This window comes from Olea europaea, chromosome 11 (genome assembly GCF_002742605.1).
Source record: "Olea europaea var. sylvestris chromosome 11, O_europaea_v1, whole genome shotgun sequence".
In the NCBI taxonomy this organism is placed as follows: domain Eukaryota; kingdom Viridiplantae; phylum Streptophyta; class Magnoliopsida; order Lamiales; family Oleaceae; genus Olea; species Olea europaea.
Genome location: NC_036247.1, coordinates 27,411,112 through 27,437,527, shown reverse-complemented (window position 1 = coordinate 27,437,527; position 26,416 = coordinate 27,411,112). Strand labels below are relative to the sequence as shown.

At 35.2% G+C, this 26,416-nt stretch overlaps 1 protein-coding gene across 2 annotated transcripts; it reads left to right on the top strand.

Annotated features, from left to right (window-relative positions):
- Positions 1-16,098: 16,098 nt before the first annotated feature.
- On the top strand, positions 16,099-24,589 carry LOC111403933 (RING finger and transmembrane domain-containing protein 2-like). Of its 2 annotated transcripts, none has more exons than XM_023032609.1 (8): positions 16,099-17,166; positions 20,395-20,471; positions 20,619-20,787; positions 21,478-21,566; positions 21,825-21,989; positions 22,107-22,184; positions 23,211-23,314; positions 24,277-24,589. In XM_023032609.1, the coding sequence occupies exons 1-8, from the start codon at positions 16,581-16,583 to the stop codon at positions 24,380-24,382; spliced, it is 1,374 nt and encodes a 457-aa protein (XP_022888377.1). In that variant the 5' UTR covers positions 16,099-16,580; the 3' UTR covers positions 24,383-24,589. The 2 variants fall into 2 exon arrangements, with proteins under 2 accessions (XP_022888377.1, XP_022888376.1); XM_023032608.1 differs by having other exon boundaries at positions 20,607-20,787.
- The last annotated feature ends 1,827 nt before the right edge of the window (positions 24,590-26,416 follow it).

Genomic DNA, 26,416 nt, shown 5'->3' with positions numbered 1-26,416 from the left:
TTATAAGGGTTTGCAAAACGACGCACCTTTTCAAGTTATAGAAGGAAACAATGATTGAAATTTTTGGAAATTTCGAACGTTGCTGGAAACACAAAGTGAATATGGCAAAATTCAATAATTATTATTAATTCTGCCATATTAGGGGGTAATTGTTGACACATAAAAATTCAGCCCAAATCGAACGGCCCAAGGAGTAAAGCCCAATTGGAAGACCCCCAAATCAGATAGCCCAAAGAACGAAGTCCAATCGAACAAATCAAGGTGAAGGCCCAAATAAGGGGGCCCAAGAATGCTGTAACGCCATCGCCCAAGTTTGCAAGTCGCCCAGAATCTGAACGAATAGAGTATCATACGGTCGCCCAGAGCTGTTATTCTATTCTCGCCCAAACCTTCAAGTCGCCCAAGGTATCAACAGACATAACGCGTCGTGGTTATCAAGAAATGCAGTTGTTAAAGCAGCCCTATCACGTTCCACGACTCAAGGAATTCAATCGAAAGCGGTTGATCGATGAAAGGTAATGGCAGCAGTTAAAAGACAGTTTTCATGATAAAATGGCCACTACGAAGAAAATGGGTAGTTATAGGACGATCAAGCAGTTTTTAGAGCAGTTAATCACAAAGAGATCGTCTATGAAGTATAAAAGGGAGAAAGAAAATAGAAGCAAAGGACCGAATCCAAAACTCTCGAACAGAGAACATGTAATTTTCATTTCCTCAGTTTTTTAGACTTAAACAATTTTCTTTCAGTAACTCGTGTGCTTGCGCCCCTTGGAGGCACGTTGTTTTCCATTTCCAATTGTAAAGTTCATCGTCAATAAAAGAACACCCCTTTTTGGGACTTTGTCTCAAGAGGTTTCGTCCCTTACACAATCGTCTGATCCTTTTTAATTGTTAGCGACTTAACCCGCGCGAAACAGAAATATATATTTATTGTCGACAATTCTTGTTGAACTCAAATGGTAGGGGTCTGAGATAAATGCATATGGTCAAAATCCAACCTTGTCTTCTTCTTCTTCAAGATTTAAAAGGCTTGATGGCGTCTCACTTGAGACCCTTCGATGCCACAATCACCATCACTTGTTCCCAGCCATTGTATTCCACCCAGTCATCTTTGCCTTGAACATGATCTTCAACCAAACTCCTTTAAATTTTGGTCGAGCTTAGAAAAGCATGGATCATACGATAAATAAGCATAGAATGAAGCTTGCACAGATTAATCTGGATTGTTGCTTCTACAATTGTTGGAAATTGGACTAAGTGTTAAAACCAAAAATGTGGAAAAAGTGATTTTCCTATCAAATTCGACCAAATATTTGGATTTGATCCGATAGTCAAATTACAAATATAAATTGACTAACTTGTTCTACTAGTCTAATAGATAATCATGGTATATTTGAAAGCTTAAAACCAATTTCAGATGAATGATAAATTGTGGCCTAAAATTGGAAGAAAAATAGATGAAAAATTGGCCTAGATTTCTGCGGACGTCGCTCGAGCGATAGCCAGGCGAACAGTTTCTGTTAAAATTTTGACATTGGCGCTCGAGCAAGAGGCCAGTGACAGGTTAGTGATAACAGCTGATGCTTCCATTCGCAAAGTTGCGAGATTTGATACTCATCACTTCACCCACAATCCCTCATCTTTTATAAATAGGACACTTTGGATGTTCATAATGCATCCATATCACTTTTACATTGAGCATTGCATAGAATTTCTTGCAAAAATTCTCCAAAAATCAATCCATATTGTTTTCCTTATAGGGGATAAATTCCGCTCGAGTTCGCCGTTGCTTGTGGTTTGAGGTGCTTCTACCACAAGTTGAACCCGTTGTATCTTAGAAGACAAGTGCTGTAAACTATTAACACCGTTGAGGGGCAATTTTGTCTTAAGGAGAAAGTATAATCACTTACCATTTTCCACCTTCATTTTACTTACTTTCTTCTTCTTGTTTCTACTTCCATAAACTTTAATTACGCTCCCACAATCTAAATTTTTTAACTTCATCTTCGTTTGTTCATTACTAAACTACCCTTTCACCATGTATATTCTAGTACAACAACAACTGGGGAAATGTGTTGGGCTCAAGCTCAAACCAGCCAGAGTTAAGAAATTCTTAACTTGCTTGCAAAATTCAATATTTCAATGATAATCTCTTATTTAAATGTCATAGTTTATATTTCTCACTCAAGCAATCCAATATTGATGTTAACGAAATCTTTAAAAAAATAAAACGAGTAAATAAAACAATTACTAAAACATTTTTTTAACAAGGAAAAAACTGAATGTACAAAATTATTTTCCACAGAAAGATTACAGACCCTCACATCCGGTGGATCCAACCTGTATTAAAATATTGCAAAAATAAAAATAAAAAATGACCCACCCACCCTGATATGTGTGTGTTCTGTAAAGGTTTTGTACCATTTTTTTTCCTGTAAGTCTAGCTTTACTCTTTTAATAATTACGTCCTCTCCGTGGCTAACTTCTTCACTTGAGGAATTAATTTGTATAGCAAAATTAGAAACGAGAGTAGTCTCAATTTTCTAGAAAAAATTTTGGTTCAAAAATGGGTACTGGCACTCGTCATTTGAACTAAAGAATGACTGTAGATCCAATCTCAGTGGATCACTTAATTTGACAAGAAGAAAATAGATAAAGAGTGGAGAGGTTCATAACAGTGAGTATGTTCTTATATGCATAGAATTTACACAATGAAAAGTGTATCCAACATTTTTCAGATATATTTCAAGATATCCACTCCATGTTGATTGTTAAAAGATATATAAACAAAAGAAAGATTGAAATTAGCTAAGGCAGCTAGCAACCGTCTGCGACTTGCTGCTTGCAAGCCAACACTTTGAATCGATGCCCACAACCTTTTGTGCCTTGCCATAGGCACATTCCCAAAACACGTGCAATACTGCTATCAAGTAAACCCACATTAAACGTCTCTCGTTACTGCCAAATGTGCACACATTTCCTTTATGTCAATAAATTACATAATTTTCGACCTGCCCTGAACATGACATTGACATGGAACAAGGTGTCGGAAAAACTTGATCCTAACAAGGGAATGAAGAAAAGAAACCTGAGAAAGAGAAACATTGAAAGTTGACTTGAACCCGTAATTACTATCCTCAAACTAAATTTGCCTCCTCTAGGATTCTTTTTTTATGCTAAAAAGGACTCATGGCAAATGATTTGTAGAATTTAATAAGCTTTAGAAGAAGAAAAACATTAAACACTTGTCCTTAAAACTTGAAGAGCACTCAAAAAATTGAATAGGTAAAGAGACTTTTATAAAACTCTCTATGAATGGAATGATTTCAATTGTTGGTGGTGCAATACTTCTGTAGAGGATTGAAATCTATCTCATATATATAGATTCTCAATCATACAGCACGAAAATGCTTCAAAGGTTCATGAAACATGCATTTTTCATGAAAAGGTACCAAAAAATAAACTAGAAATTTCAAATCCAACGATAAAAAAATTGGCTTGGACGATCGCTTAGTACAAAATCAGGCCAAAATTTCAACTCCTCCATTTTCCTTTTGGTTTTGTTTTCGGTATTATTATACTTACTCTACATACCCATATATATGTATTATCATTCCAATATACTCATAATTATAAATTGAACACCAAAGTACAACAATCCCCCACTTGTTCAATTGTATAATAATATGCATTCGGATTAGATATCTTTCGATTTGAATCTAATCTTAACGTAATTCTCACAAAGTATAATCGAAATTAAAAATAACATGATAGTTTCAAACCAATTATTCCTTATAATAATACCAGTAAAAGCACACACACAAATGTCATTTGTTCACAAATTTCTCAAACTCGCTTAACACTAATATGGTCTTGCACTCATCCTATTCGTTGAACTTTTAAGAGAGAAACTACAATTCTCTATTGAGGTAGCACCAACTTGAAGTTCATCTAGGTAAAATTCTTTCAGTATATTTGTTACTTTTAGAGATACTTGTATTTAATACTGAACTTCATTACTAATAAATGTACTAAGTTTACAAATTATAAATGCTATGTTTGATCTTGTGCATTGAACTGCATACATAAGACTCTTTATAACACTTGCCTATTCCCATTGAACAATAGCTCTTCCATCATTCTTTATAAGTTTATAACTTGAATCAAGAAGGGTGCCACACTCTTTTATGTTTAAAAATTTAAACTTATTTGTCACATTCTCGATATAATGTGATTGACTCAAATGGTAATCTCCACTAGTAATAATAACTTTAATATTTAAAATGGTACCCACTTATCCAATATCCTTTATCTTGAATGTGAAAGATGAAAATCTCTTCGTTTCTTTTATTCATTCCATGTAAACTACTCAAAATCAATATATCATCAACGTATAATAGTGGCGGAGCCAGCAACCGACAAGGGGTGTGATTGCGCATGCTGGGTTTACTAGAATCTACTGTCGTTGTTAGAAAGCCAACCGGCTAGGAAGAAGCTTGAAACTTGAACCGCCACAGGTGGAAGAAGTCAACAAGGAAAATGAAAGGAATAAGAAGATTAGGCCATTTTTTTTTTATGTGATCCAAGAAGCACAAGTACTAAAGTCAAGTTCAGAGTCGAACCCGAGGAAAGATCCGTTGATAGTCGAGGGGCCGATGACGCGATCGAGGGCCAAGCGCGTGAAAGAGGCGATGGGATTGCTCGTCAAAGCAACGGTTGATGAAACAATGTTCGGGATGCAAAATGGGTCAAGTTTCATGTTGGGGACGAAGGCCGAAGACTATTGGATCAATGTGTTTAAAGTTGAAGAAAATAGATCTGGAGCATTAAACCATGCGGCCGCACAAGTCTAAAGTCCTGCTGTCGCATACACCCAGCAGAAGTCTCAAAGTCGCAGACCAATTGCACTATGCGACCGCATGCTCTAAAGCTATGTGGCCGCATAGGCTAAGTCCGAGGCGAATTTTTTCAAATTTCGCGTTTTTTCCTTATTTTAATAGAATTTCATCATTAGTAGATTTTTACCATAATTAGGCTATTGTAGACAAAATTTTGCATTATTCTTAGATATTTTGCCTAGTTTACTTAGGTTCTCTAAAATAGTATAAATACTTTATTCCTTATTGTAAAACATTACAACTCTCATATTATTGAATATTATTCGTGTGGAATTAATTGCTTTTTCTCGTTCTTCGTTGAACAACTTGTGAACATATCAAGATTAATCTTGTGGCGTTCAAATCAATCGGGTGAGATTCATTTAAATTGCGTAATCAAGAGGTCCACATATTGTCGGCGATTCGGGTTGATTGGTTCCAGTTTATTGGGTTTAATTCAAAACCTTGTTTTTGGCTTTCTTAGGTTTGATTTTCAATTTGTTATGGGTTTGGTAGTGATCACGCTACGCGGGTTTGCATCAGTTGGTATTAGAGCTTAAGCTCCAATTCAAGGTTATATCCCTTTTAAATTCTTGTTGAATCTTTGTTTCTAATTTTTCTTCGTTCTTCGTGTTCTTCTGTCTAGTAAAATTTTTGAGTCTTTGATCCGAATTCTTTTCGTCTAAAACATCAAAAGTTATTTTTGGACTCATTTAGAATTCCAAACAACTTCCGTTTCTTTCATTGGTGTCGTAGTTAAAGTCTAGGTCCAAAAAAATCGTACTATTCATCGTACAATAGCAAAAAAAGAAAATAAAAGTAAAAAAAAAGGTCGAAAAAAAAGTATTGTTCACGTCCGTACTGTTCACGTCTACTGTTAAAAAAATAAATTATTTATTTGCAAATTAGTCCCTTGTTTTCTTAAATTGTCTTTCTTAGTCCAAATCAATTCAAGAACCACTTTCTTGAATTTCAAAACTTCCAAATTCGAGTCCTTCTTTGTTTTGTAATCTCACTCACATTTGGTTTAGGTTTCACGAGACTAATTCCTTGGTTGAGTTCCAATTTGTTTTTTGAAGCACATAGTGAAAGCAACGAGCGGTAAAAAGTAGAGTGGTAAGATCAATTGAGGGTAAAAGCCAAATTGAGTGAATTTCGAGTGAACTTGGTGAGGCAGAAAAAAGTTAGATTATAGGATGTCTGACATGGAAGGAACTCATTCTGGCAGGGACAATGATCAACTTAACATGATGGTGGAATTGATACTGCGGATGGAAAGGATTATGGGGGACGTGAGGGATCGATTGGATCGACAGGATATGCGGTTAGACAGGCTTAATCGAATGCCTGCTAATCCTCGACGGGGAGCTAATAATGCACGGTGGAATGAAAGGCGGGAAGTTAGGATAGATGATCATGATGACTTTGAGGCTGATAGTGGATTCGATGAGGATACACTTGTGGATGCGGAGGTTGGAAGGGTTAAGAATAGAGGCGTTAGGCAAGGTGTGAGAGGTAAGAATCTCGGTGGAGAGGAGTTGAATGGTAATTTGGGAAATATTAAAATTACCATTCATTCTTTCAAAGGGAGGAGTGATCCGGAGGTATACTTAGAGTGGGAGAAGAAGATTGAATTGATATTCGATTGCCACAATTACTCGGGGAAGAAAAAGGTGAAAAATTGCCATTTTTGAGTTTTCCAACTATGCAATAACTTGGTGGGATCAAGTGGTGACGACGAGGCGGAGGATTGGAGCACAACCTATAAATACTTGGGAGGAGTTGAAGATGTTAATGAGGAAACGATTTGTACCTAATCACTATTACTGGGAGCTTCATCAGCGGTTACAAAATCTATATCAAGGCACTAGGAGCATATAGGATTACCATAAGGAGATGGAGATGCTTATGATTAGGGCGAACGTGGAAGATGATAGGGAAGCCACTATGGCTCGATTTTTGCGGGAGTTGAATAGGGACATTGCCAATGTAGTGGAATTGCAACATTATGTATAGATTGAAGACATGCTACATGTGGCCATGAAAGTGGAAAAGCAATTGAAGCGAAAGGGGACAGTAATGTATCAAGGTGGATCTTCGGTTTCTAATCCTTCTTGGAAGCCGAGGTCGGAAAATAATAAAGGAGATGGAGCTAATGCAAGAGCAAGACCAGAGGTACCGAGAGGAAAGGAGGAAGGAGCTAGCAAGACTACACCAAAGGTAGAATCCCAGCTATCAAGGAATCGGGACGTCAAATGTTTTCGTTGCTTGGGAGTTTGATATATTGCTTCACAATGTCCAAATAAAAGAACCATGATTTTGTGAGATAGCGGAGAAGTGGAGACCGAGAGTGAAGGTGATTATGAAGACATGTCGGAGTTGGAGGACATTGACGAGGAAAACACCACGGAGTATGCAGTTGGGGAGTTGTTGGTCACGAGGGAGCACTTAGCGCTCAAATCAAGACAGATGACTTGGAGTAGCAGCGGGAAAATATATTCCACACACGGTTTCACGTCAACGGGAAGGTATGCAGTGTAATAATTGATGGTGGAAGTTGTACAAACGTAGCTAGCACTAATTTAGTGGAAAAATTGGGATTAACACTATTAAAATATCCTAGACCCTATAGGTTGCAATGGTTAAATGAACGTGGGGAGGTTAAGGTGACAAAAAGGGTGTTGATTAATTTTTCCATTGGAAAGTATCATGATGAGGTGTTATGTGATGTTATACCTATGCATGCGGAGCATATTTTGTTGGGGCGACCTTGGCAATATGATAGGAAAACAATGTATGATGGGTATAAAAATAAATATAGCTTTGTGAAAGAGGGAAAGTCTATCTCTCTTGTACCATTAACAACGGCACAAGTGTATGCGGACCAAATCAAATTGAAAAATGAGGAAGAAAAGAGAGTGAGAGAGTTAGAGAAAAAGAGAGAAAATAGTGAGGTTGCCGGTGAGGAAGAAAAAAGAGTGGGGCTACATGAGAGAAAAGAAAGAGAGTTTTCCGAGATGAGAGAAAAGTCGAAAGTGAATTTCTTTGCAAAAGGGAGTGAATTGAAAAAGGTGATAGTGGAGGACAACCAATGATTCTTTTGGTATATAAGGAATCACTTCTCAATTTTGAGAAGTCTAACACATCCCTCCCTAATTTGGCTATTTTTTTATTGCATGAATTTGACGATGTGTTTTCGGAAGACGTGCCTAGTGGATTGCCACCCATTAGGGTGGATCGAACATCAAATTGATTTCATACCTGGAGCTGTTATTCCAAACCGACCAGCTTATCGAAGTAATCTGGAAGAGACAAAGGAGTTTCAAAGGAAAGTGGAGGAGTTGATGAGCAAGGGTTATGTAAGGGAGAACATGAGTCCATGTGCCGTACCCGTATTGTTGGTGCCAAAGAAAGATGGAACTTGGAGGATGTGCGTGGATTGCCGAGCTATCAACAACATTACGGTAAAGTATCGTCACCTAATTCCCAGGTTAGATGACGTGTTAGATGAATTATATGGTGCTTGCATCTTTTCTAAAATCGATCTTAAGAGCAGGTATCATCAAGTTTGTATGCGGGAGGGTGATGAATGGAAAACAGCATTTAAAACGAAATATGGGCTGTATGAATGACTAGTTATGCCTTTTGGATTCACAAATGCACCAAGCACGTTTATGCAATTAATGAACCATGTGTTTGCGTGTTTTCATTGGAAAATTTGTTGTGGGTTACTTTGATGACATTCTAATTTATAGCAAGGACCTAGGAGAGCATTTAGAACATCTTAAATGTGTGCTTGTGGTTTTAAGAAATGAACGACTTTATGCTAATTTCAAGAAGTGCACATTTTGCATGGATAGAATCATATTTCTAGGATTTGTGGTGAGTACTAATGGGGTTGAAATTGATGAGGAAAAGGTAAAAGTTATTAAAGATTGGCCAACACCTAAAAACATAATTGAGGTTAGGAGTTTTCATGGGTTAGCTTGTTTTTATAGGCGATTTGTTAGGGATTTTAGCACAGTAGCCGCACCACTTACTGAAATTGTCAAAAAGAGCGTTGGATTTCAATGGAGTGTAGAACAAGAACACGTATTTAACACCATCAAAGAATGTTTATGTAAAGCACCTGTTTTTGCACTTCCTAATTTTGACAAAGCTTTCGAGATTGACTGTGATGCATCAGGAATAGGTATTGGAGCAGTTTTGATGCAGGAAAAGAGGCTGATAGCATACTTTAGCGAAAAGCTAAGTGGGGCAGCTCTTAACTATCCTATTTATAACAAGGAGCTTTATTATCTAGTTCGGGCCTTGGAGACATGGTAACACTACCTATGGCCGAAGGAGTTTTTTATTCACACCGACCATGAATCATTGAAACATTTGTGGAGTCAAGGTAAGTTGAACAAACGATATGCACGTTGGATGGAATTTATAGAGACTTTTCCATATGTCATTCGATACAAACAAGGTAAGAAAAACATAGTAGCCAATGCATTGTCGCGAAGGTATGTGCTTCTCACTTCTTTAAGTGCGAAATTACTTGGTTTTGAGTATGTTAACGACATGTATGAAAACGATCTTGATTTTTCTAGCATCTTCAATTCATGTAATAAGGGGGCTATTGACAAGTTCTTTAAGCATGAGGGGTATTTGTTTCGAGAAAATAAATTATGTGTTCCTAATTGCTCAATGCGTGAATTGTTGGTTAGGGAGGCACACGGTCGGGGTTTAATGGGTCACTTTGGGGTAGCAAAGACTTTAGACATGTTAAATGAATACTTTTATTGGCCTAAAATGAAGATTGACGTAGAATGAATTTGTAGTCGTTGCATGACTTGTAAAAAGGCTAAATCAAATGTTTTACCCCATGGACTTTATACACCTTTACCGGTACCTAGTGAACCTTTGGTTGACATTTCAATGGATTTTGTATTAGGTTTGTCTAAGACTAAAAAGGGGCATGATTCAATTTTTGTTGTGGTGGATATATTTAGTAAAATGACACACTTTATACCATGTCACAAAACCGATGATACCACTAACATTGCGGACTTGTTTTTCAAAGAAGTAGTGCGTTTGCATGATGTTCCCAAACTTATTGTGTCCGATAGAGATGTTAAGTTTCTTAATCACTTTTGGTGGGTCTTGTGGAATAAGTAAGGCACGAAATTATTGTTTTCTACAACTTATCACCCACAAACTGATAGTTAAACTGAAGTAGTGAATAGAAAAATGACACAACTATTGCGTATTGTGGTTAATAAAAATTTAAAGAATTGGGAAGAATGTTTGCCATTCATTGAGTTTGCATATAATAGGGCCACGCATTCTACTACGACTTTTTCACCATTTGAAATTGTTTATGGTTTTAATCCTTTAACACCTATAGATTTAATACCTTTGCCTGTGAATGAACGAGGTAGCTTGGATGGGAAAAAGAAAGCCGAATTGGTGAAGACACTCCATGAAAAGGTAAGGGTGCAAATAGAGAGGAAGAACAATCAACGCACAACACAAGCAAACAAAGGTCGAAAATATGTCACTTTCGAACTGGGAGATTAGGTTTGGGTGCATTTTAGGAAAGAGCGATTCCCGGAGCAAAGAAAATCAAAGTTATTGCCACAAGGAAATGGACCGTTCCAAGTGATTGAGAAGATCAACGACAACGCTTACAAGATAGATCTTCTAGGTGAGTATAGTGTTTCTGCAACTTTCAATATTTCTGACTTATCTCTTTTCGAGGCAGGTGCATATTCGAGGTCGAATTCTTTCAAAGAGAGAGGGGATGATGTGATCCAGGAAGCACAAGTACCAAAGTCAAGTCCAGAGTCGAGCCCGAGGAAAGATCCGTTGATAGTCGAGATGTCGATGACGGGATCGAGGGCCAAGCGCGTGAAAGAGGCGATGGGATTGCTCCTCAAAGCAACGGTTGATGAAACAATGTTCGGGATGCAAAATGGATCAAGTTTTGTGTTGGGGACGAAGGCCGAAAAGTATTGGATCAACGTGTTTAAAGCTGAAGAAAACGAAGTTGGAGCATTAAACCATGCGGCCGCACAAGTCTAAAGTCCTCGGTCGCATACACCCAGCAGAAGCCCCAAAGTCATAGACCAATTGCACTATGCGACCGCATGCTCTAAAGCCGCATAGGCCAAGTCCGAGGCGAATTTTTCCAAATATCGCGTTTTTTCCTTATTTTAATAGAATTTCATAATTAGTAGATTTTTACCATAATTAAGCTATTGTAGACGAAATTTTGCATTATTCTTAGATATTTTTCTTAGTTTACTTAGGTTCTCTAGAATAGTATAAATACTTTATTCCTTATTGTAAAACATTACAACTCTCATATTATTGAATATTATTCGTGAGGCATTAATTTTTTTCTCTCGTTTTTCGTTGAACAACTTGTGAACTTATCAAAATTAATCTTGTGGCATTCAAATCAACTAGGTGAGATTAATTTAAATTGCGTAATCAAGAGGTCCGCATATTGTCGGCGATTCGGGTTGATTGGTTCCAGTTTATTGGGTTTAATTCAAAACCTTGTCTTTGCTTTTCTTGGGTTTGATTCTCAATTTGTTGTGGGTTTGGTAGTGATCGCGCTACGTGGGATCGCATCATTTTTATTCAATTTTTTGGGCCTTTTCTTTTGAGTCTAATGTTGTTAAAAAAAAAAAAAAGAATTAGGCCCAAATACAATCAAGTCGCTTAAATTCAAGTTCATATAACAAATCCATTTTACCTAAATTTCTAATCCAAGTCCCAAACTGTTCAGCTATTCCAATTTGCAATTTTCAAATCGGCGGCTAAGGTTTCTCCCGCTGCCCTATCACTATGTGCATCGCACTCGCCAATAGTACTCAACCTTTGCCCTGTTGCCAGTTGCCATCTTCAGGACTTGTATGTCATGAGCCTCTGACTCTCTTCTTCTTTGTTCTTATTTTTTATTCTTTTAATTCATTTTTTTGATTTATCATTTATGAGTTATGATTTCACAATAAAGGCCTCATTTATGCTTTATGGTGGAATCCAATTTCTTGATTCATGATTTTTTTTTTATGTTAATTTCTTACGAAAGTAGAAATTCCTCCTATTGGACAATTTGGAATTTTGGACCCAAATTTTATATAGCTTTTGAATATAAATGAAATACATTACCAATGGGTAGAACTTAGAATTTTCAAAGGGAGCCTGACCTTCTCTTTTCTTTGTTTCGAATTGGATTCAAAGCATAGCTTATTCTTAGAGTCTAGCATCTTGGAATTTTCTGTTCAGACTCTCCCTTATATGTATTTTCTGTTTATTAAGAATGAATGAGAGTTGAAATCTTGTCCATTATACTTGGAATCTGTTATTGTCTAATTGAAAATATATTCCAATTTTTTATTGTAACTATTGCAAAAAAAAAAAAATTGTCCGTGGAAACAGTTTCTAAGAATAAATCGAAATATAGTAATATGCACGATCGTGTTTAATAAATGATGTTGTTATTACGACCATTGACGATCGACGGTCAACGACCACACTAGTTGGATCCAATTCCTAGATTTGCCATTGTCGTATAAGCAAATAAATATAACACAATTATCGCGTAATTTTGAATATAAGTATTTATCTACACTATTGTGTTTGAGCCTTAATTAAATAATTGCTAAATCAAATTTCTCATATCATTTCTTAAGTGCTTGTTTTAAACAATATAATGATTTTACTAGCTTGTACACCTTGTGTTCATTTTCAGGTAGAACAAACCATTCAGGTTGTTCTATATAAATTTCATTATCGAGATTCTCATTTAAGAATGCCATTATGACATTCATTTGATAAACATGCAAATCATAGGTAGATGTTAATACAAATAATATCCTAATTAATATTATTCTAGCTATCAATGCATATATAATTAAAATAATATATTCCTTCCTTTTATCGATAACTTTTAGCTGCTAATTTAGCTTTAAAGGTATTAGGAGAGAAATCCACAATATATTTTCTCCTAAACACCTATTTACAACCAATAGGTTTAAACCCAAGGGGTAAATCGACAAGTATTCACGTGTTGTTTGACATAATTGAATTCATTTTATTTTTTATTGTATCTTTTCAAAAGATACTATCACAAAAAGCGATAACTTCTTTATAAGTTTTATGATCAGTTTTCACTTGTAAAACAAAAGGTATTATTTTTACTACATTCTTCTCATTTCTCTCTACTAAGTAAAGTGAAATAAATTGGGAATCAATTTCATCCGGTCCTAAGATCTTTTCTATTTGAGTTCTTTTACTTTTTCGAGGTTCACTAGATTCATTGACATCTTTAAAATATGTTTTATCTTGTGTTCCATTATAAAGCTAGAAATGTTTTTTTGAGTTTCCATTGATTCATTATTCGAAGATAGTGAATTTTCAAAGAACTCCACGTCATTTGATTCAGTTATCGCATTGGTCTCAAATTCAATAATTTATTTAATTTGTTATTGCTAAGATATCTAACAAAGACACATTTAATGTCTTTTGGACCCAATTTGATCTTTTTAGGGTCCGTGTTCTTACAATATGCAAGACGCCCTATACTTTGAAATATCCAATGTTTGATTTTTCCCTTTCCACTTTGGAACGACCTTTATTGCTCATCTGAATCTCTCGCTCTCCATTTAATTCATCATAAGTCTTATAGAGTGACTTATCATATGATACATATATAGTTGCACATATATTATACCATCAATCGGGAACTTTTTCCTTGGTAGCATTTATTTTGTTCACAATAGCCACAGTACTATCTTCATCAATGGATGCCACTTTGCTTCTTTCTTGTTTTGTATTTGTTCTCTAATGCATTCAAAATATCTTTTTCCAATGATATGTTGGTGTAGAGATCATATAACTAGTCGATAGTGTGTTGAGTATGTGACCGAGGCAAATTAATTTATCTTCTTGATGCTTTTGCCTATCGGCTCTTACAGCATTGGTATCTCCATTTGTTGGTTCTAATAGTGATGCCAACTCCGGATCAACGACGTAGAAAATCTTCAACGCCGTGAGAAAGAACTTCAACTTGTCTTACCATCAAGTGAAATTTGTTCCGTCGAATCGATCTAAGCGAACAAGGTCTTAATTCATAAGTTTAACGGTAGCTATGGCAGTTTCATTCTCCATTAAAAAAAAAAAAAATAGTTAGAGATTGTTGGAAAAAATTTGATCCTAACGAAGGGATGGAGAGAAAAAACCAAAGAAAGAGAAACACCGAAAATTGACTTGAACGCGTAATCATTGTCCCAAACTAAATTTGTCCTCTCTAGGATTGTTTTTTATGCTTAAAAGGATTCATGGCAAATGGTTTGTAGGATTTAATAAGCTTTAAAAGAAGAAAGACACTAAGCACTTATGTTTTCTACTAAAAACTTGAAGAACGCTCAAAAGGGTGAATATGTAAAGAGACTTTTGCAAACCTCTCTATGATTGGAATGATTCCAATTGTTGGTGGTGTAATAATTGTGTAGAGAAATGAAATTTAATTCATACATATAGATTCTCAATCATGCAATACGAAAAAATCCTCAAAAAGTTCATGAAAACATGTATTTTTTTTGTGGAAAGGTGCCAAAAAATGAACTAGAAATTTTAAACCCAACGGTCAAAAAATTAGCTCGGGTGATCACCTAATACAAAATTGGGCGATCACTTAGGTCAAAAGTTCTGGCCTCGGATTATTGAAAGCGACATTGGGCACTCGCTCAGGCCAAAAATTCAGCTATTTTGTTTTTCCTTTTAGTTTTGTTTTCGATATTTTCGTACTTACTCTATATACCCATATGGATATATTATTATTCCAATATATTCATCATTATAGATTGAACACCAAATTACAATTCACGGCACGTGTCATGCATGTTGCAACCAAAAAGGATAACGCTTATGTTTTAGTCAAAATTAGTCACAAGAACTAGTTTTCGAAGTAGATGAGTTGTTCCAAAGTTTACAATCCATATCTAAATATACGAGTGGACAATCCTCGTTTTGAGTGATTTTTGAACTATTTTAGATCGAACAATTTAAACAATTTAAAAAAAATAAATTCCAAACCTAAGCAAACAATTTCATTTTCCAAACGTGCTTTTTGCTATTCAGTTTTAGTTTCAAACCACGGTTTAAGCGACCAAAAGAAAATATTATTCAAACAAATGAAAAAAATAAAATATATTAGTATGAAATCTGAATGCTACATATAAAGTGTAACCTTCAAAAGATAAATATTAATATGGTACCTAAATATGTAGCAACTAAATTTGTTGAAGTATAAAAGCAAGTAAATTTTTTTCTAAAGTCCCTATTTGGTCCATCTAAAAATTTAGATTCACATTTAAGTCAAAGTTAATAATCATTTTCAAATTTCAACAATTTATTTCATGAGTTCCATAACTTTTTAACCGCATAATTTATAAATTTTTATAAAAATATACTAAAAATGTGATTTTTATCTAAATTAAATCAAACAAGGGCAAAAAAATGAATTAACGATGTTGTTTAATTTTAAGGATTCTTTAACTATCGAAATATAAATTAAACCATTCCCAAACGATTTGGTTTGATTCGAAATGGAGCCCCCGTTTGATTCTGATTTTTCAAACCAAAAAATCAATTTTTTTTATCGTTACTCTTTAGATCAGTCGTCATTTTTTACTTTTTCACTCACAGGTGAAACCCATTTTTTTCTATAACGGTCAAAAAATAAATTTTTATAATCAACTACCGAACAGGTCTAAAGGTATTCCACCAACGATTCCGAAACTACGATTTTAATTTGATTTGGGCAGGTTCACATTTTTTTTTAAAAATTCTCCCCTATTATTAATAACAAAAGTTTAGACAAAGGCGTTACAAGAAAATGGGTGATGAAAAAACAAAATTCGTTACAAATTGCGATGGACTTTTTCTGTCTTTGGTTATTGTGGAAATTTTTCAAAGAATTGTTTGTCATAAGCCAGCGTCCGACTAATTTTGTCATTAATTTTAAAACAGAATCCATCGTAAATTAATATTTATTACTGCCAACAATAAATTTATAGGTAAATTGACATACTTTGTAAAAATTTCAAACAGAAGGAAAAAAAATTCAATGTTAGAAATTAAAATCATCAACTTTGGTTATATTTAAAAAATAATCATCCAATTCTATATTTTGTTTTAATTTGATCATTTCTGCTAGTGGAAACAGAAAATAAAACATAAACAAAAACGAATACGTATGTACTCACAAATCTCCTTCGGATCGAACCTCACAAATCTTCTCGCCGTTTACGCCAATGGAGAAAAAGACAAGATTTCTGTAACTGCAATTCCAGTGTCTGAGTCGTTAATGCGCCCTACACACCGGCGTTAGCTCATGAATTACGTTACTCGTTTTGGCCTTCATCAATAATCCCGAAATTAATTCTCTCACTCTCTGACCTTTTCCTTCAGATATTTTTCTTTCTTTTCCATCTCTTTCACTGTATAACCTCATATTTTTCCAGTAATTTATGTATTGTTTGTATGTATGTATGTGTATAGATATATGCTTGCATTATTATATTATTGACGATTCCCTCATTTAACACATTTCTTTTGTCTCGATTATTTCTTGCTGGGTTTGATTGATACCTTAATTGTGATAGATTTTGGAGGTGGGTTTTTTGAATTGAATGCAAAAGAGTTATGGAGACATCGAGTGGTGTGAGTCCTGATAGTTCCAATGAGGATTCGTTACCTTCTTCACCAAGCAATGGGGGAAATTCCAGGATACAATTCCCTTTCCTCCGGTTCTTCCGGTCCCCTATCTCAACCCTACTTGAACACACCGGCATCCTTCGGGTCCGGCCCGATCATCCCTACTCCGAAGCCCATCCTCTCATATCCGAAAATACCAATAATAATGTCCAAATTCCTAACGATTTAAGCTCAATTAACAGCAATGATATTACTGATAGTGGTAATAGCAGTAATAATAATGGGGAGGTTTCGATTCGGATTATTGGGGCGGGGGAGCAGGATGGGGTTAGGGTTGTTGGAAATGGTGATGAGAATGATCAATCGGGGTCTGGACTGGGATTGGGCATGGAGGAGTCTGCGTTGGGGACCGATGATTTTAATGGGAATGGAACTACCACTAATAGTAATGAGAATAATGGCAATACTTCGTCGTATCAGAGATATGATATACAGCAGGTGGCAAGGTGGATTGAGCAGATTCTTCCCTTCTCTTTGCTACTATTGGTGGTTTTCATCCGACAGCACTTGCAAGGTGAATGTTCTGAATTTTTTAGTCCAAATGTTGGATTTGTGCTGTGTTTAAAATTTTTTAGATGCTATAATATGTTGGTATTCTTGTTATGTATTAAACTGATAGTGGAAAAATGTTGATTTCGATTATTAGATAACCTAGTGCCAAGCATGATAAGGTTTATTCAAGAAGTATTTGATGATCAGTTAACTATGCAATTAAAGAAAATGCATCATCTTTTCTCTGTTCCCTCTAGAAGCACGTGTAAGTTATGTTCTCGTTGGCTTTATTGTCACTTTGCATTTTGATTTTGATCTTGCTGCATTATCTAAAACACAACAATTCCCTCTTAGAATCTCATGATTGATCAATTGTCTATTTTGGTTGACTTTGTTCATTTAAAATTAGCACGAGCATTCTGAACCATTTTAATATTGTCCTCCTCATACAAATTATATTTTCACAGATCATTGTTCTAGAGGACGATGCAATATCATATATCATTGGGTTTCTTGTTTAGCTTAATTGCAATCATTCCATCTCTCGATATCCTTTTCAAATCATTAAATCAATTCAAAATTCAAATACATTTTAACGTGTTATTGTATTATCAATATGGGCTCTCTTTCAAAGTCTGTAACAAACTAGCATATTATTACGATATATGTAGGAAAATCATTTTTAATTTTTGAAAACAATTTATATTTAAAATTTCTTCCGCATTTGGAATAGTATAGAAACCAAACTATGTATGTACATTTCCATGTCTTAATGCTGCACATTTTCTATATACCGAATGCTTGAAACGAAATCATTTTTTGCAAAGCACTTTGTAGTTTTAGTGAACAATTCACATCGAAAGTCATCTTGCGACTTGTGACCAGAAAATCTATGCACAAAAACTACTCATAAATCCTTTTTACCGGGAGAAATTGTTAAATGAAATTAGTGAATGAAAATCTTTATGCTTATTGTCACTCAACAGTCTCTCTCTCTCTCTTGTCTACAAACACCAATGCAACACCTTCATAGCTATCTCAATGTGCTCATTTTTTTTATATTGGTTGAAATCATGATTGAAATGTCATTCACAGCCTATTACCATTGTAAACAAGATGTGGGTCCTGTGGATTCCTTATTGCTGGAATTGTGGTTGTTAAACTCCTGATCCGGATCTTATATCCCACGATTCTACAATCTGAAAATGATGAAATGACCTCATCCAGTAGTAGGATCTTAAAATTGTAGAATCAGATGATTCCTGTGGATTCTACTTGTCCTAATGATTTTTATGATCCTCCATTTTTTCATCATTATAAGTTTTCCTTGTTATTCATGGGTTGTTGGATACTTGGGTTGAGGTTCGTTTTGAACTAAAGCCCAAATCAAATTTTAACGAAAGCAAAGTAAAAGAAAACGGCAAAAATTAGAATTCCTAATCGAAATCTATTATCTTTCATTGTCTACTGACTATTGGGAAAATCGACAATGACATTCATTTGTTCGTCATATTTTTGAATTATGTTCTTTCAACCTTTTCTTTGATCGCATTTAAAATATTTGATTTGCATTTTGCTTTTTAATCTATATGCGTTCAGTGTTTTCTATTCTTTTTTCCGGTTTCTTTTTTTCTTTTTTTTTTTTTTTTTTTTTTTGGTTAAATTTCTTGCTTTTTGAAAATTAGTTGTAGAATTAGGCTTGGTTTCCAAGCTCATAATGTTGTGAAATTTATTTATCATTGTGAATAATTTGTACAGAAATTCGTGATTGGTGTACATAAATTTATCATAAAAATTAATTTTAGTTGAAATTTTGATTTTTAAAATAAGCTGAAATGGAAGTTTACTTATATTTTTATTTTTGGTTCTACACTTAATGAATTTTTTTATTTTAGTTTGCTTCTTGGTTCAGCAATTAATTTATTATTAAAAATATTATATGTTTATCTAGTCTTAATATTTAATAAAACCTTACGTCCTTGATTCAAAGCAACGATCCGACCCGCAAGACCCTTCTCCAATCTGATCTGATCAGATCCAAAATATTGCTGGCATAGCAGGGACCATAGAAAGCATATTTGCAAGGAAATTGCCTTTCAGGGTCCAATTAATTACAATTTTTTTTTTATTAACTTTCATTCCTCTCCCTGTCTTTGTTGTTTTCAAACTTGCCGATTCTCATTATCCATTTTAAATAAAAAAAAAAATCGTAGAACAATTTGAAGCAAGATGTTTTCTTATGATAGACCTCATTTCTTAATTATTTTCTATTAATTACCTACATTTTACCCAGATAATACATTATTTATCAATATTATGGTTACTAAACACTCTCTCTCTCTCTCTCTCTCTCTCGTTCGTTTAGGAACACAAATGCAACACCTATTGTGTTGTCATGGCTCTCTCGAAGTGTTCATTTTTTGTATTGGTTGTTATCACGATTGAAATGCAATTCACAGCCTATTACCATTGTAACTAAGCTGTGGATCCTCTGGATTCCCTATTGCTAGCATCGCATGGACTGCAGGAAGATAGTTGCATGGGAATTGCCTGCCAGGGTCCAATTAATTATACAATATTTTTTATTAACTTTCAGTCCTTTCTACGCCTGTCTTGCTTTTGAACTTGCCAATTTTCTTTATCCGTATTGAAAATTTATTTCAATATGTTCATTACTATTATGCTGTGCTTGAAAAGACATTGAGAGATGGGTTTTATCTCTTACTTACCCAACAGTCATATTTTGGTGCCTGTTCTGTTGAGTTGATGAGTCACTTATAATACTCATGTTTAAATAAGTGCGGACGCAAGTGATGAAATGAATGTCGCATAATGATTTTGTTCTTATTGGGAATCATGGGGAAATAAAACAAGCAAGATCCTTCCACTTCATGGGAGTGAAGGGTTTTATTATCTTTTGTCTTGTGAGCATGGTCCTTGAAACTCTCCTTCTGCACTTCTGAGAAAATTTGTCTTATCTGCAAATTGAGGAGATAATACAGGCATTATCTTCCACGTAAAATTAAAACGGTTTTTTATGTTCTCATGTGTGAGCTCTTGCTTCTAAGGTTCTCAAAAATGTCCTTTTGATATTTGTCAGAATATTGGTTCCTCATTTAAAATAGTTAATGTGGTAGGTTTTGTCGTATTAGATGACTAGTTTTATCTTTATTGTATTGGACAAAACTAGACAATATGATATGTATTCTTGAGTCAAAAACTCCTAATTTTTCTAAATATGGCGTTTCAGGATTCTTTGCTACCATTTGGATTACTGCCATCTTGTTCAAGTCTAACGACATTGTTCGAAAGCAGACGGCTCTAAAGGTATGATCTGTGTTCCATGTGATGAACTTTTTCATGGTGCGTTCTAGGTAAATAAAGTCAAGTTTCAAGCCCACTCCCTTATTCACAGAAGGAATAAAGATGCAAAAGGAGAATTCCAGAAACTTAAAAACACAGGCTTTTTTGCAGGGAGAGAGGAAGATTCCTGTCCTTGTTGGTTATTCTGTGGTCTTCATGGTTCATGTATTTGGTATCTACTGGTGGAATCGGAAAGATGATCTTTTCCATTCATTATTCATGGTTCCTCCAGAGACAGTCCCGCCTTTCTGGCATGCAATATTCATCATCCTGGTAAATGGTATGAATTTACGTGCTTGTTACTTATACATGCAATAAATATAATGGCACATAAACTTCTTCATTTGGCATTATATATGTGTTGGTAGTCAAAAATTGAATTTCCACAGCTTCCCCCATTCGAAATCTAGTGCTTTGTCAATCACTCTTAGTTTAATCCACTTAAAATGTGGCTTATATATCTGCTTTTGATCATTAACAGCCGTAACTTTTTCCCTTTTGTGAATTTTGATGAACTGCCAACAACTTTGTTGAGAGCTTGAACGGGTTGCCTTTTTTCTCTTAATAATTTAAACATCCTCAGTTATATTGACATCGGTGTCTTATTTTGCATTTGCAAATGTAATTACTCCCTCCTTCAAATTTGAAGGTCCTGGTCTGAATTGCCACACAGTTTTAGGTAAGAGTTGAAAATGTGAGACTTTACCCTCAAAAGTAGTGGCTCAGATTCTGTGTTCCATCTAATGTACTTCAGGGAAGAATATTTCTGTAAACAACATTCATGTTTTAAGTGGGACATTATTTCTGAGCATCACAAAATGGAAATTGCTATTCGAAGCTGTGTCGGAGAGTGTTATTCATTTTTCTCTCTCTTATCCTTTCCCCTCTCCTGCTTACTGAATCCTGTTTAGGGTATAGAATGTTAACTTTTAGACATTTTTTTATATTTTAGCTGACTTTTTACTGTCAGATACAATGGTGCGGCAGGTTGCAATGATCTTGAAGTTGGTTCTTCTAATTTATTATAAGAATTGCAGGGGCCACAATTTCCGCAGACAGGTAATGATTTCAAACTAAATTATTTAGTGCATGTTTGGCTAAGCTTAAATTTTAAAATTAAGGTGGTCAAATATACTTTTATTCACACATTTTGCAGGACCTACAATTTATTACCCATTTGTTATCCACATATTTGACGAGACCCACAACTTATAACACTTAAAAGCACTACCAAACAAGCATTTAAGAGTATTATGTAATTCAATGATGCACAGTTGAATTGCTAAGAAATCTAACTGTAGTGAATTGGTCATTAAGGGTCAAATGTTGACTTTGGTTGAGTACACGCTGCTGCTATACCGTGCACTGTTACCAACTCCTGTCTGGTATAGATTCTTCTTGAACAAAGACTATGGGAGCCTATTTTCATCGTTGACAACTGGGTTGTATCTAACTTTCAAGCTTACGTCAATTGTAGAGAAGGTGTGTTGTTTCATCATCTTATTTTAATGTTCTAAATTAGCCCTGTCGAATTTGGAAGAACAGTCTAAAATACGTGCTCTCTCTCTCTCTCTCTCTCGCTTTCATGTTGCTGTTCAGGTCCAATCCTTCTTTGCTTCCTTGAAAGCATTGTCAAGAAAGGAAATCCATTATGGGTCTTATGCCACATCAGAACAGGTATCATGTTTCTTTTAGCGTTTAAGTTTCTAGTAGGAGTTACAGTATACATGGAGACTTCTTGTTTTAAAGCGGACTGCAAAAAAGTATTCTAAAATGTCTACTACACATGGGAGCCTATAACATTTAGTAACCCAGTCTTTCTTTTGCTTCAGTTTTCCATCATGCATGAGTACCTTTTCTTCTCCATTCAGATGTTTTAGTGCACAATGAAATAAATGGCTATACATGACAACCATGCTTGGCTTTATGTTTTAGTCCTTTATGTGAATATGGTTTCGAGATAGTTATCTTAAGCTTTAGGTCATAATGGGGTTGCATCATACTTGTGAGGGGGAGTTTCTTTAGGTTTACAGAAGATATCTACCAACCACCTAAGTTGACTGAACCTTCCCTTAATTTATCCTAAATTGGTGGTATAACCTGTGTGTGTATAGTCTCATTTTTTATTTTATCCATTTTATTATTTACTTAACATCCTCATTTATGTTGTCTTCATCTTATGGACAACTGGTCGTCTATGATCCAATAGTAAGTGCCATAATTCATAACTAGTCTAATAATTATTCTGCAGAACTTGCCTTTTGACTTCAATGCGTCTTCCAATCACATTATCTTGTAGCACTTCTCCGTTTCATATAACTCTTTCCAACTAACTTCTAGGTACTGGTAGTGGTAGGAGTAGGATCTGATCCATTAATGTAGTGATTATCACATGTTACGACGCTGGCTGATAGCTAATGCTTACATGTTTCTCTGGTCGGCTGAATGGATTGATTTATCTACTCCAGTTCTTGTTGTGATCCAACATTTTCATTTTTGCATTTTGAGTTGACCAAGCCTGACTACAGCTCTGAGCATGGTTATGTCCCGGAGTAGTGCTTTTGGTGAATGGCGTCCTTGGTGTTGAATTCATGGTCATATAATATGTCGAGTTCATGCGCTTAGATGTGTTATATGATGGATTTTAGATGTATTAGGACTAAGTGGTTTTCTGAAAAAGTTCTTTTAAATTATTCAATATAGGTAACTGCAGCAGGAGATCTCTGTGCCATATGCCAGGAGAAGATGCATATTCCAATTTTATTGCGGTGCAAACACATCTTTTGTGAAGACTGTGTTTCAGAATGGTTAGTTTCATTGTGCTACGTGATTACATATTTGCTAATTTCTCTTGACTTATGTGAACATTCTTTATAAGCTTTTTATTTTAGAGCTTGTCTTAGATGGCAACTTGCTTATAATTTATTTTTACTGGGGTGAAATTCATATAATTGAATTATGACCGTCCTGTTGCCTGCCATCTAAATGAGAGTCACTGTCTGCTGTCATTAAAGTATAAACGAGATTTTGACCTTTTTAGGATGACGATACAGTAGTGTCGTGTCTTGTCTTGTTTTACCACCTCTGTTTAAATTCCATCAATTTGCTGTGGGTGGGATGCTTTTGTTAACTTCTAAATGGAGGGAATGCAAAGAATGCTTTGCAAAATTCTTATCATCAGCTTCCTCTCTCTCTAGTTGGTGGAAGTGGACCATATGATCCAACAAGTCATATTTTTGCTGCTTATGAGCAGGTGTAAGCTTGCTAGTTCTTCGATTTTGAAAATGCTTGTGGTTCATGGTGTTGCCAGACTATGATGAAGATGCTGATATTTCTAATAAAAGACCAAAATCAAAATTTGTTGTTTATACAGTGAATGATAAAACCCCATCAGAATTGGAAAGACCAGTACTTGTCATGATATAGCTTTCAATAGATGTAGTGGAGAACAAAGTCGAGCTAATGAGAAAGGATTCGTGTAAACATTCAAAGTTTATTGGGAATTAGGCTTGGTTTCTCATTTGTTTTTGACTGTTTAATGTAACATCGGATATGTGTTGTGAAACTCTTTCCATATCTCCTCAACTCATCATGCAACAAATACATCCGTTGTGTTTTAGTTTGCTACATTCTTACACCGCTTAAGAAAAGAATACTGCTTGAAAACTTCATGTTCTTAGTCTTTCCTTTTCATCGCAATCACGTGACAAGTTCACTGTTTGTGATTATACGAGGTCCTTGAAACACACTAACCTCTTTCCTTTTGCAGGTTCGAAAGAGAAAGAACTTGCCCTTTATGCAGGGCCCTGGTTAGACCTGCTGATCTTCGATCGTATGGAGATGGATCAACGAGTCTTTTCTTCCAATTGTTTTAGAATTTCCATTCTGTTTTCTCTCCCAAAAACTTCTATTTCACAGTAGAATGAGATTACATTTTATTTCTCTCTTTTTCCTGGAGAGATTTATTTTAGAACCACCATTTATGAGTCTCACTCACGTAGGATGGCAACGAAGCCGGAGTGGTTTTTTCTGGAAGCGGATTGAAGTATCCTTATTTCATCTTATTTTCTTCCATTTGCTTCTTTATTTGTTAAATAGTATTTAAATTTAGTAACATTAAATAAAATAAAGAGAGAGCTGAGACTGAGACCGTGTAATTCGTCGATAGAGCGGGTGGGGTTGAAATATTTTGTCATCCCAACACACATCAAATGATATGCTACCATTTATGTGAAATATAAACACCTTTATACTATCGTAGATAAATATTGTGGTTATTTTAACTTTCAATCAGAATGAAAAAAGGTGATTGCGTTTAAAAAAAAGTTGAACTTCAACCTTGAGAGCTCTAACCGTTACGTCCCTAGAACTTTGTGAAGGAGGTAAATCGCGAAATGTGTCCTAACAAGTCAGGAAGTAAGAGTTATCTGTACACTGTACTTATAAGGAGATTGCGTTCTTCAATTACATGAGATTGTCCGTTTGGATTATCCTGGAGAGGGTGAACTTTACTTTAAGATTTGACACCATTTTTTTGATGTGATAGATTGAAATGGAGAACAGAACAGCAAGACATTTGGTTCCATTCGAATTTGAGAATCTCGTAATAATCCTAGCACGTTCATATCGTACCAGTAGCAGGCAAATCAACATGATTGCTTTTTGGTGCTGCTATTCTTCCACACAATAATTGATATTGCAAGAGAAGACAATAGTAGTGTGGTCACCACCATCAAAATATATTTAATTCTTCAACTGAACCTGAACCGAGCCGAGAGCCATGCCCCGTTCGCGCCCGCGCTCACGAAATTCTAGCATAATAAAAAAAAGTTGGAAATTGGTTCATGCTTAGAGCGAATGGCTGGGATAGAGATCTTCTATCGACTATCGATTAACTTACTTTTTGTATCTTCTTATAATTCAGACTCTATCAAACTGAATGACGTCGCTTGTGTTCAAGTTATGCCACGAGACTTTGCTAAGCATTTAACTTGTTATCTCGATATTTTAACATCATTTGAAGCAAAATTGCTCTTAGCATGGCATGACTATCAAAATATACCTTGCCTATCAAACTTGAAAAACTACCATGTGGAAGGCCCTGTCTATTCTGACACGGACAGACCAAACCTTACGCCCAATGGGGTTGTACCAAGCCTAATTTAGAGGTTAAAATTTTTTACGCACTCCAGCGATACTCTTTATTTTGCCTCCTCATTTTACATTTTTCCAATAAATATATTGATTTCTCTTCATCTTTATGTTAACATAATTTTTTAATATATCAATGGTCAATCTGACTTTCAATAACTCAAGCAGTAGAGTATTGAAATCTGTAGCTTATTAGATAAAAAACGGGGTTTGTTGGTTGGATGGACTGTAGCGATATGAAAACTGGAAAGTGATAGACAAGTCATTGCAACTTGCAAATTTGTAGGTGAATTAGCAAACAAATCGAAGTGCAAGAAACAGTACTGTTTGTTCTATTCTACTGATAAACTTGGGCAGGGCACGCAGATCTAAAAGCATGCATGCATCAAATGATATGCATTGTGTGGTTTATATATATTTGTCTTCATTTTTCTCTATAATAATGATCAAACCAATGACAACTCGACTGTCCCTTAATGTGGTTACAAGCTGTCAAAACATGCCCATATTGTTGTCATTATAAATTCGACAATTTTTACACCTTTTTCTGTCCATTTACAAACCGAAGGGTTGGGGGATCTTCAAAATTATGGGTTTATAATCGAGAAAGAAGATTGATCTCTTGCAATGAATTGAACCCAATATTATAATGTCTATAAATAGATGCATAAACCCTTCTTGCTTTAGATATTTTCTTGGAATAATTACATCCCACATTTTGGTCAACTCGAGCCTAGATAAGTTGTCGAGTAGATGTC